The sequence below is a fragment of the Canis lupus genome, chromosome 32 (assembly GCF_048164855.1).
Source record: "Canis lupus baileyi chromosome 32, mCanLup2.hap1, whole genome shotgun sequence".
In the NCBI taxonomy this organism is placed as follows: Eukaryota; Metazoa; Chordata; class Mammalia; order Carnivora; family Canidae; genus Canis; species Canis lupus.
The window spans coordinates 30191936-30204328 of record NC_132869.1 but is presented as its reverse complement, the minus strand read 5'-3'; the positions used below and the strand labels follow the sequence as shown (position 1 = coordinate 30204328).

The 12393-nt window shown below is 41.2% G+C and overlaps 1 protein-coding gene across 5 annotated transcripts in view; it reads left to right on the top strand.

The window, feature by feature from the left end:
- Positions 1 to 6077: 6077 nt before the first annotated feature.
- VPS13C (vacuolar protein sorting 13 homolog C) overlaps positions 6078 to 12393 on the top strand; it is a 168828-nt gene continuing 162512 nt past the window's right edge. For all 5 annotated transcript variants that reach the window (XR_012022719.1, XR_012022721.1, XM_072808964.1 and 2 more), the window contains exon 1: positions 6078 to 6286. Coding sequence is in view for 3 of the 5 variants with exons in the window: in XM_072808964.1 (XP_072665065.1) it covers positions 6187 to 6286 (100 nt within the window). In the remaining 2 variants the exon portion in view is untranslated. The remainder of the gene's footprint in view (positions 6287 to 12393) is intronic.

Genomic DNA, 12393 nt, shown 5'->3' with positions numbered 1-12393 from the left:
TTTGGGAACTAAATGAATCTAATAATGTAAAATACTTAGCATTGTGCCTGGAACTTGGTTAGTGCTAAATACATAGAAGTAATGATTATTATTAATAATAATAAAAATAAAAGAGGCAATCGTGAGTGCTGTGGTTAAGAAAACTGGGCCTGGGCATGCGGCATGCCTAAGTGGCTCAATCACTTAAGCGTCTCCCTTCCACTCAGGTCTTGATCTCAGGGTCCTGGGATTGGGCCCCACGTTGCGCTCCCTGCTTAGTGGGGTATCTGCTTCTCCCTAGCTCTCTGTCTCTCCTCCCACTCCTGTTTGCTCTCTCCCTCTCTTCACTCAAATAAATGAAATCTTAGAAAAAAAAAAAAAAAAGGAAACTGGGTCTGAAATCAGACCTGGTTTTGATTGTAGAATGGCTTCTTATTATGTCACTTGAGCAAGTTATTTAACCTTTCTAAGCCACAGTATCAAATGTACAATAGTAGGTGGGACCTTTGACAGGTAATGAAATTAATGATAGTATAAAAGAGATCCTGGAGAGCTCCCTCACTACTTCTGATAATAATATGTACTTACAGGGTTGTCATAAAAATATAATAAGATAATCCATATTAAGAGTCTAGCATACAGCGTAAGATACACAATGTCTGATATGATGTGTTGTTATTATAGAAGAGAACAAATTCTCATTTATTCATTCATTCAAAGCAGTTATTTACTGAATGCTCCAGGGTTTCAGCCACCATGTTAGACAAGTGGACCCAGGATGTATAAGATCACATCAGCTATATACATCCATCAAAGGAGCAATGATGGGGATGAAATATTTTATTTTGTTTAGCTGAGGCAGGAATGAGAACTATCGAACAGAATTTATATATGTAGTCTTGGTAGGGAGGTAGGGTTGACATTCCCTACGTTTCCCATGCCCTTAACTAGATATATCATTTTCATGCCTGGCCAAAACTCTTGGGGCTGTGCTAAATCTATGGGAGAATAATTGCTGAATCATATACTTGTGGGTCATGTTCATGTGTTTTGACTCACTTTTTGTTAGGAGACAAGAGGCTGTTAGCGCTCCAAGTGACAGCTCAGAGGGCCCTTGATTAAAATGTTGAGGCTCACAATTTGAGAAGCAAAGCTATATTGTGGTAAGAGAAGGGGAAAAAGTGCCAGAGCATGAGAAATGATTTATGGGTGAAGAAATACAGACTTTGGAGTAAATTTGTCCCAGGTTGAATCTGTTTGTGCAACTTTTTAGCTATGGAACTGTAGGGAAGTTAATTAAGCTCTTTGAGTCTGTGTTATAAAACGGGGGTAATAATACCTACCACCCAAAACTGTTGTGTTAAAAATACATGAAACGCCTGGTACACAGCAAGTGCTGGTGGACTGCTAGCTGTTATTATTATACAGGTTTACGTAGGGATTAGGTGATTCACACAAGGAGTCCTTTAAAAACATTTTTCTTTGTGGTCAAATAAGACAGATTTGCTTTGTTTTTATTAACAATTCATCTTCTTCAGTAACACTTTAGCAGCATTTCCTGTATAAGGTTTCTTGAAAACAGCAGGCCTGTCTTTGCATGGCTAGTTTCCTGTAACCACATTAAGCCTTATGTTTTACTTACCTCAGAAGCATGAGCCATGGAATACTTGGGAGGACAGTGTAACAGGGTCAAGCCCTGTGCCTGGAACACACAGATCTACTCAGAAGAAGGCTGTGGCCCTTCATGGGAACATCCATTAATGGAACTATAAAATAATTTGGTGAAGTAAGTATGAATAAATTACATACCATCCAGGCCAGAGGTGTTAGGAGGAAACTGAACAATGTAAAGTGGACTTAAAAAAAAATAAATTGGAGGTTGGGTGTTGCAGAAAGCAAGAAAAAGAGAGTTGACAACCGAATAAAAAATACCAGTGTTCTGGCTCATTCTTCTTTCTCATTTAAGGAGGTAGAGTATGGAGATGGAAAAAACACAGATCAGGGAGTCAGGACATTGGGTTTTAGCTCTGACAGTCACTAACTTGTGGAATATTAGCAAGTCCCTTAATTCTCTTTCATACTCGTCTCCACCTGTCAGATGAGGAGGTTGACTTAGCCAGATTTGTTTTCCTCTGACTCTCAAATTCTGCAATCTGCTCCAGTGCTTCCTGCCAGCCAATCTTCCTAACTTTTCTGACAGTCCACAGTGTTAGGCTTATTCTCTAGCTTTCTCCTTCATTTCCTTCCTTTCCCCCAAATGCCTTTTGCTTCTCTCAACAAAAGGTAAGGAAATAGCATGTGCGTATGAGGTAGTACAAAGTTAGAATTTCTTATATTTCAATTTTTAAACAAGAATTGATTTTTTTGAGAGGGAGAGAGTGTATGCATGTAATTTGGGGGAGAGGGACCATGGGAGAGGGAGAAAGAGAACCTTAAGCAGACTCTGCAACAACACAGAGCCCAATATGGGGCTCCATCTCAGGACCCTGAGATCAAGACCTGAGCTGAAATCAAGAGTTAGACGCTTAATTGACTGAGCCACCCTCCCCCCCCCCAAGAGTTGTTAACTTTTAACAAGTATTCCTAATTTTGACTTTCATTTTTAAAATGGAAATTATATTTTGCTCACCTGTTTTTATTGCTCAATCCCACATTGTGATTTACTTTTGTGATTGTCTTTGTTGTCTGCCCGATTGTTGAGCCAGATTGTATATAAGAAATGTAATTGCTACAATGTTCACTTTCTTTAAACCTTCATATCCTCATTCCTTTGGGTATACTGCTCTACATCAGAATGCTAATGGTGTTCCTTTACATTAGTTTGTTTTGGATTAGGACTGTAAATATCTGATTTCTTCAAGAAGTATGTAGGATTTGGAGCATTACAGTATGCACATTAGCAAACCCTCAAAACATACTTAAACTGGAAAATATTAAAATTTATAGGCTTTTTATATTATATGGTAATAGCATTATTTATACTGCCAATTTTGAGCTGAATTTTCCACTCCAAAATTTTCTGTTCTTTCATTAACTTTCCAAAGTAAGATATTTGAGAATTACTACTAGCCTACCACTGATTTAATTATAATTATTGAAAGAGAAAAGGGTAGCAATGTTCAGGAAGCTAAAGGAAATTAATACCTGCTGCATAATTCTGGGTTAATTGCTTAATATTCCTGACTTATTTTCCTGTAAAAAATGGTGCTAATACTACCTGCATTACTTATCTCACAGATTTCTTTTGTAGGATTACATGAAAATGTATATACCTTGGCTCATAAATTATGACTGAATATTAATAAAATGGAATAATCCATATAAAAGCACACACATTATTCTTTCAACAGTGTAAAGTACCATAGAAGTGCAAGGAGTTATTATTATACGAGGATTAGTATTGACCACTTCGCCCAGCGGATTGTGCCTTCTGTTTCATTTGTTTGATCATGTTATCCTGCCTATGGCAGCTTCCATATTATCTTGCACTGTTATTCATATATCCTTGCATTATTTGCTTAACTGTTTTATGGTGCATGCTTATCCCAACCAGAACATAATATTTTGTTTTATTTTCCCCTCAGTGCATCATTGGTGTGAGTGTACAATGGGAGAGGGATTGCTGGAGGAGGATGGGCAGACTAGAAACACCTTGGGGACAGATTGAGGAGGGTGTTCTGAACACTGGAATGTTAGTGGGTGTTTTTGAGCAGTTGCTTTAGAAACTAGCTTCTGTGGCAATGTGCAGATGGATGGAGAAGGGAAAAGCTGGAGGCCATTTAGAAGGTGATTGTATGCTCCAGGTGAGATAGAAGAATTAGGAAAAGTGGCAAAAACACAATAGACAGGTTTGGCTTTTAATTGGTTGCAGATGGTGAAGTGCAAACAAAGTGCCTCCGAGGTATTTTGTCAGGGTGACTGAGCAAGGAAAAACAAATGGTTAAGGATTTATTTTCTGTGTGTGGCAGTAGAGGGTGGAGGTTGATCTTGATAGTACTGATTTGTATTCTTTCTTTTACATCCATTTTACATAACACCCATTGCAGACTTTTTGATATTTTTTTCTTCTCCAGTGGATGTTGAACTTGTGATTTTTCTTTTTGATCCTTAGTCCATTCAGCCTATTGTAATAAAATACTACAGACTGTGTGGTTTAAAAACAATGCAAATTCATTTCTCACAATTCTGAAGACTGGAAGTCCAATATCAAGGTGCCAGGCAATTCAGAATCTGGTGTGGATCCACTTCCTGGCTCATAAGATTACTGTTTTCTTGTGTTCTGACATGGAAAAAGTAATGAGGGAGCTGTCTGAGTCCTTTTTGGGTTTTTTTGGGGGGGGGTGTCATTTTTATTTTATTTTATTTTATTTTTTTTAAATTTTTATTTATTTATGATAGTCACAGAGAGAGAGAGAGAGAGAGAGAGAGAGAGAGGCAGAGACACAGGCAGAGGGAGAAGCAGGCTCCATGCACCGGGAGCCCGACGTGGGATTCGATCCCGGGTCTCCAGGATCACGCCCTGGGCCAAAGGCAGGCTCCAAACCGCTGCGCCACCCAGGGATCCCGGGTGTCATTTTTTTTTTTTTAATTTTTATTTATTTATGATAGTGAGAGAGAGAGAGAGAGAGAGGCAGAGACACAGGCAGAGGGAGAAGCAGGCTCCATGCAGGGAGCCCGACGTGGGATTCGATCCGGGGTCTCCAGGATCGCGCCCTGGGCCAAAGGCAGGCGCCAAACCACTGCGCCACCCAGGGATCCCCCGGGTGTCATTTTTAAAAGGGTACTAAATCCACTCATGAGGACTTTGCTTAATTACCTAATGACTTAAGTACCACCTTAAGGCCCCACCTCCTAATACCGTTACCATTAGGGATTAGGATTTCAATGCTTGAATTTTGGGGAGACACAAATATTTGGTCGATAGCAGTTGTTTAGGAGCACTTCATAGTTTTTCAGACATGATATGTAGCAAAGCCATTAATAAATACTTGTGATTACAAATAATTTTGGCATTTAGGTTTCTGTCCACCATACCCCAACAGCTTTTTGAAATATTAGAAAAAAGTCCAGTTCTCTGAAGAGAATTGGTCAGTGGGTGGTTAGATCTTATGAAGGTAGAGAGGCCTTGCATCATAAAAACCCCCACTCTCAAGGTCTTGCCGCACTGGGAACAGTTCAACTATAATATGGAAGAAAGTGATCTCTAAATAACAGCGAACCCAGACTTAAAGGAAGTACTTGGTTGGTTCTTCATTTTCTCAAGGAGGTAACGGAGAAGTGGTTCCCGAGTAAAAGTGAATCAAGCTCAGGGAAAGGGCAGGAACAAAATGCATATTCAGTTGCCATCTTAATCTTTCATTTCTTTGATGCCATTCTGTTCCCTCTTTTACTTTTAAATAAAGTTTTCAAGAAGCAAAAAGAAACGGAGATGTGTGGCGTTAACTGCAGCAGGACAAGGGCACAGCGGCTCCTTCCCCCCGCCTGACCCAGGGGTGAAAGAGGCTGGTTGCGTAGGAGGCGCTGAGGATGGACTTGGGCCTGGGAGGCGCGGGTCCGCTCGGGGCCAGGCGGGGCACCGGGGGATCTGCTTCTGCCCAGGACGGTGGGCTCGCGGGGACTGGAGGCGACGGTAGGCGCACGGAGCGGCCGCAGAGATGTCGCTGCGCTCAGTAACGCCTGCCCTTCCTTTTCTTTTATGAATTTTTATTTATTTTTTAAATTTATTCATTCATGATAGGCAGAGACGGAGGCAGAGGGAGAAGCAGGCTCCATGCAGGGAGCCCGACGTGGGACTCGATCCTGGGTCTCCAGGATCACGCCCCGGGCCAAAGGGCTGAGCCACCCAGGGATCCCCGCCCTTCCTTTTCCTTAACATCCCGGTCCTCTGGTGCCTCGGGCTGCGAGGGCAGGCGCAAAGCCGGCCTCCGCGTTGCTCCTCCGCCCGCCCTCGCGTGGCCGGGGCCGCAGCTGCAGAGAGGAGCCGAGCTTCCCGCACCGCGCGCGCATCCTGGGGTCCCCGGCGGCGGGGGCGGCGGCGCCTGCGCGTGCGCGTGCGCGGCCGCGCGCCTGCGCAGAGCCTGGGTCACGCGCGCGGCGTGGGGGCGTGGCGGCGCCCTCGGGGCTGTCCTTCGCGGCGCGCCTCGCCGCCCTCAGCTGCGCCGGGCGGTTCCGGCTCCTCCCTCTGCCGGTCGGTTCCTCAGTCCCACCATGGTGCTGGAGTCGGTGGTCGCGGACCTGCTGAACCGCTTCCTGGGGGACTATGTGGAGAACCTGAACAAGTCCCAGCTGAAGCTGGGGATCTGGGGCGGTAAGCGAGAGGGCGCGGCGGGCGGCCTGTCCGTGCAGGCTGCGGGGGCCCCGCCGCGGCCCCTCCCGCGCGGCTCCAGCCCGGGCCCAGCTCCCTCTGCCGCCCGAGACTCCGCCTCCGGGGAGGGCGCTCGGCGGGGCCCCCTCCCCAGGCGGCAGGTGCGCGGGTGCCGGGAGGCCCGGGGTGCCCGCCCGGCGGGGGGAGACGCGGCCGGGGTCGCGCTCGCGCTGCGGGAGCTCCCACCTTCCGGCCCCGGGGGCGGACCCCGCGCCCCGCCGGGACCCCCCCCCCCCCCCCGGCCTCACCTGGCCCCGGGGGCTCCGCGGCCTGCGGAGAGAGGTTCCTCCTCCCGCACCGCGTGCAGCCGGCATGGCTGTGCGCTCACACACTCTGATAAGTGGCGCCAAGGAAAGGAAGAAAAAGGAAATCGCCTTTCCCAGTCCCCTTCTCTGGGCATTTTATGGCGAGCAGGAACTGCTTTCCTTCTCTATAGAGCGGCAGAATTTGAGAAGGGACCGATTGGCCCTGGAAGATCGTTACTGAAGGCCTGTTTAGCATGGCTTCTTACACTACTTTTAGCATCCGAGAAAACGATTTTCTTCCCTTAACGTTTCCCTGGCTCCAGTAGACTTTTTTTTTCAGTTCTGTTTCGGATGACAGATAATTCAAGCCACGACGGGCATCATCCTCAGCTCGGTGCATGCCCCAAACGCACACTGCCCCCCACACCGAGTATGTACAAGGAGGCAGGAAGTAGTATGCTTGCACGCTCTTCAGGAGGATTATTTGTGCTGATGATGCATATTAAGCTTCGGGGATCTTGAGGATACTTGTTTCATTCTGTAAAGGACTTTTGGGAATTTTGTCAGCTTTGGAAGGAAACCCAAAGAACTGCTCAAGCGCGTGGAGCTGCTTTTACTTTAGTCTAAAAGTTAAAGACCTGCACTGCCTGATAGGGTAGCCAGCAGCCACTGCGTCTATTAGGCACTCGGAATGCAGTTAGTTCACATTGAGGTTTGCTCTAAGTGTCCAAGAAGGTGTTGTTTTGAAAATACTCAGTAGGAGAAAGTGTAGTATCTCAATCTTTTATGTTGATTATGTGTTGAAATAATATTTGGGCACATTGGGTTAAACACAACATATCATTAGAAGTTCATTCCCCCGTTTCTTTTTTCCTTTTTTTTTTTAAAACCTGGCCCCTGAAATTTATAACTACAGACGTGAACCATGTATTTATATTGAGCGATGTTGTCCTAGAACCATGAGCACTGCCCTAGATTGTGGATGAGCCTTCTTTGAAGAGGTGGCTAGTCATTTGATTGGTTCTGTGTGGTTTGGCCAACACTGCATTCTTTGTTTACATGCCCTCCCTCACGGCTAATACAATGCAAAAAAAGAGAAGTTAAGATGAGACTTTTAAGGAGTCAAACATGCGCTGCCTTCTGCAGCAATCAACCCTAGCAATCAACTAGGCTAGCATTGATGAAACGTGGGCTCTAGGTTGTTGTGTTGGACAAGCCACTAACCTTCCTTGGCCTTCGTTTTTTTCATCTTAATTTAAACTTTAAAAGAAAAAAAAATCATACCAGATAATGGAATATTCCTACGTGGTCACTACTCAAAATCACCTAAAGTTAAAGTAAGGTTAAGTTCAAACACTGTATCCTATTTACATCAGATGGATTTTTTTTAAAAAAGAAAGTTTATGGATATATTCAAAGGTTTCTTCTCTACCAATTCGTACTTTCCTTTTTCTTTAAAATTGGAAGTTGTAATAGGTAACATCTGAGGTTCCTTCCAGTGCCAATACTTTCATGTTAGTTGTACATGTTTTTATTTATTTTTATTTTTATTTATTTTTTATTTTATTTATTTATTTTTTTTGTACATGTTTTTAGTATGAAATTGTGAAGTATGCTGCCTGGGGATTTTGAACTTTTACACATCTGAAATTAAAAATGCCACAGTATTATGTCATTTAAAATTCGTCCCTTTTTTAGGTGGTATGTAGGAAAAGAAACTTTCTTCTTCTTTTTTTTTTTTTTTTTTGTATTGTTTTAGAATGAGGTATGCTGTTGGTGGCAAACATCGGTTTTAATATAGGGCTGAGAAAATAAACTCCTTTCAGGAACTAACTGTATCTACTGCAGGTCCACATAGGGATTCCCTCCGCTTTATCAGCCCACATCTCTGCTTCTATAAAGTTTTGCCACCCTTTGTTTTGGTGGTAAACAAGTGGGTGTATTAATGAAATAGCTGATAATTTAGGACATCCATTACATTGGCAAGTTTTATAAAGAACTGGAAATTTTATATAATCTTATTTGAAAACTTTTAATAAATAAGGGTTATGTGTAGTAGAGTTTGGCTGTTTCCATTTTTTTCTTGTTAAATTTTTAAGTTGTGATAAAAGAATTCAACCTCTATAAACATTTCACAGGGCTGATGTTACTATTCTTTAGAAACAAATGGAAAACTAAATTGATACTTAAAAAAAAAAGATTTTATTTGTTTATTTGACAGAGTGAGCACAAGCAGAGGGAACAGCAGGCAGAGGGAGAGGGAGAAGCAGGCTCCCTGTGGAGCATGGAGCCCAATGTGAGACTCAATCCCAGGACCCTGGAATCATGACCTGAGTGGAAGGGAGACACTTACCTGACTGAACCACCCAGGCACCCCCTAAATTGATACTACTTACCTGGAATGTTTGACTAGGCTAAAGCAATGATTTTCGACTGGAAATGACTTTGCCCCAAAGGAATATTTGGCAATGTCTGAGACATTTTTGGTTGTCACATTGAGTAACAGGGGTATGCTGCTGGGATCTAGTGGGTAGACCCTAGGCATACTGCTACATCCTGCAATGCACAGGACAGCTCCCTACAACAAGGAATTAGCCAGCCGAAAATGTTTGTTGAGAAACTCAGGTTGAAGGAGAATATTGAGTTTGTCTTTTGCATTTTTAAGAGACCTTCTGGGTGCTGAACAAGTTGTAATAAGAAGTGGAAAAGGACTTAGATGTATATTCCTCATGAAATTTGTAACTTAAGAGAGAAACATATCTTAAGTGATTGAAAGGTATGTTGGTAGAAATGCAAAATCTTTGGATGATATCAGGAAGTAGTTTTAAAAGTAAACAACTTGAAAAGGATTGTGGTGTATGTATATTCATACATATATAGACATTTACAGTGAAATTCATAATAAAAAGTTGTAGAGTAAGAAGGAAAGGGAAATTTTATTTGAAAGTCTTGAATCAGGAAGAGTACTAAGAATATTACCTTTAAATTGGAGAAGCAAAAAAAAAAAAAGCTATCTTTTGTTTTGTTTTTATTCTTTTAAAGATTTTTTTTAATGCCAAACAGTTCATGTTTGTTTTTACAGTGATTTAAGCAGAATGATCTTTTAAAAAATCTTGCTTGTTGTAGGAAAATGAAGCCCTGATTATTTACTAACTGTGGGATCCATAGGCAAAATATTTTAATTCTTTAAACCTCAGTTTCCTTATCTGTAAAATGGGGAAATAGCACTGTGTTTGTGACACAGTCCGAAAATCCTCTGTAATTATAATTGTTAAATTGTTAACACTGATAGTAATAGTGATGATAAACAAACATAGCTGAGTTAATGGAAAACAGGCTGCTTTGTTTTATTTTCATGAGTATATTTCTTCTAGGCTTCAAACTTTGTAATTTTCATGTTCTGAAATGTTACAGTTTGGTTTAGAGCAAACACAACACATCTAAACATTTCTTATTTTCCAAACGTTTTAAAAGGAAAAAAACTCATTTGCATTTGAATTTGCACTTAAAATACTTACATTTACACTTATATACTTAGATGCCAGCTAGTTTGTAAGTAAGGCTTTCAGACCCAGAAGAGTGTGTGGTGGGCATGTTGCTTGCCTATGCAGGTAGGAAGGTTTTTGTTCTCCACAACCTGATACCTAAAGATAAATTGCACAGCCTTTAGCTATTTGAGCTGTGTCCAGGATATAATTGTTTTAAGAGTAACATGTATTGAAAAGGTATGTTGAAACACCCTATCTTTTGCAACTTGGCTTAAGTAAGTATTGTGGCAATCTAGAACCTTTGTGGATTTGATTTTTCAAAGTGATTAACTGTGGAAAGTCAGCAGGAAAATCCTTCAATCCGAATTCTCTCTTTGATTAAACAGAATATACCTAGAGGCTGTGATGTGTTGGTTGCAAGGAGTGGCTACAGTGATCAGGAGTAGAAGCCAAGTGGAGTGCCTGCAGAGTTTGTATTTTTGCAAACCAGGCTGAACCTATGCTGATTACTGTACTGTTCTTCACCTCAGGCCTGATGCTATTCTGTCAGCTGCCAGATACTTTTGGGCAGAGCAGCATAAGGAAGGAAGGATCTAATTCCATCTCTGATGGTGCCCAAATTGTGGGGCTTTTGGCAAGTCATTGACCAGTGACCACTAGTTTCTTATCTGTAGGTGAGAGGGTTGACAAGGTCATCTCTTCAGGCTTTTAATCTTTGTGATTGAACAAGGCCAGAGTAGAGTGATCTCCTTCATTGGATACGTCTTTGTGCCACTTGCTTTGCCTACGTAGTGGGAAGTCGTAATCACTGCATCTTTCTTCTTTTTCTTCACTCAGAATGGTGAGCAAAGAGTCACAGACGTGAAATATAACATTAAGATAAATGAAGTTCCAGCCTCATACTGATATATTTGTGAATCTAAATCTAATATTTTACATTATCTTAACAGGTAGCCGTAGAGTATCTTGAGAATACAAGAAAAAGCTGGCCTCTTTGCTTCTTTTTAACCTTAACAAAACAGCAGTATCTAGATATTTCTAAAGTTTTAGAGGGATCTTTTTTTTAGTCTTTTCCTCCTCCTGGCCAACCCTTGGTATAGTGAAGGCCATGCTTGTTAGTAGTTTGTCCTGTAGCATGTAAAATAAATAACAGTTCAATATTGAAATATATATTTAGGCTCGGTTATTATCAAAGCAATGCTTAAAAACTTCAATTGAAAATACCTTACCATATTTTGAAATAGCATCATAAATGAAAAATCCCTTTTCCAGAAATAAAACTGGAAGTTGGTAGTTTGATAACCATTCTGCTAGGAAGCTCTGCTACACTACTCACTATTACAAGATCCCTGAAAGGGAGAAAGTTTGCTGGTAATCTGGCAGTTTTTCATCTTTCTTTGCCAAGACTTCCTGTTTCAACAGGGAAATGGAAAGAGTAAGAGTCGATTGTTTCCTTTCCTTTTTTTCTGCCAAGACAGAGTCTGTGAACTCCTAGTAAGAGGAGTTTGCGGGAGGCACCTACCTGGCTCAGTGGGAGGAGGGAGAGGCGGAGGAGCTTGTGTGCCTCTTGATCTTGGGTTTGTGTAGGGGTTACTTAGATAAATAAAACTTAAAAAAAAAAAAAGTCTGTTAACTAGTTAATTTGGGTTGAATGGAAAGATTCAATTGAAATGAATTGCTACAATAGTTTCTTCAATATTCCTTACTAAACCAATGATTATTGAAAATAATTTGATTTATGTTTTAAAAAACTGCTCAGTCATTACTTTAACTCACTTTATTGGAGAATGAATGTCTGAATATTTTATATAATTTCAAATGAATAATGAGTCTGTGATAGATATGTAAAGGTAACAAATATATAGCATTACCTATTTATTATTTTATAGTATGCAAAGCTAGTTTCATGGAGTAACGCATGGCATCTTTGTTTGTTGGAGTTTTTTGTTTTGTTTTTAAACACAGTTTTGAATTAGTTTGTTTTACATTAAGAACATTGACCAGGATTAGGTTTATCCAGTTTATCTCCAATTATCATTAGGTTCTATTAGCACTGCTACACGTTAATTGTCTGATCTTAGATAAATTGCCTGATCTCTTTAGGCTTCATTTTTTTTTTTGGTTGTTATATGTAAAGTGAGAGGGAATTAGGTTTAAAGATATTTATGGTTCTGAATAACTTAGGAATTTCTGTCTTTTGTTTCTAGAAAAACGTAGATTTTTGAAAAGTCCTAAAATGGTTATTTTGCAATGCTTTCTCCTGCTTCTGTATTTTCCACTGTGGCACTATCCTTTTTTCTGATAATCCTCCTAACAT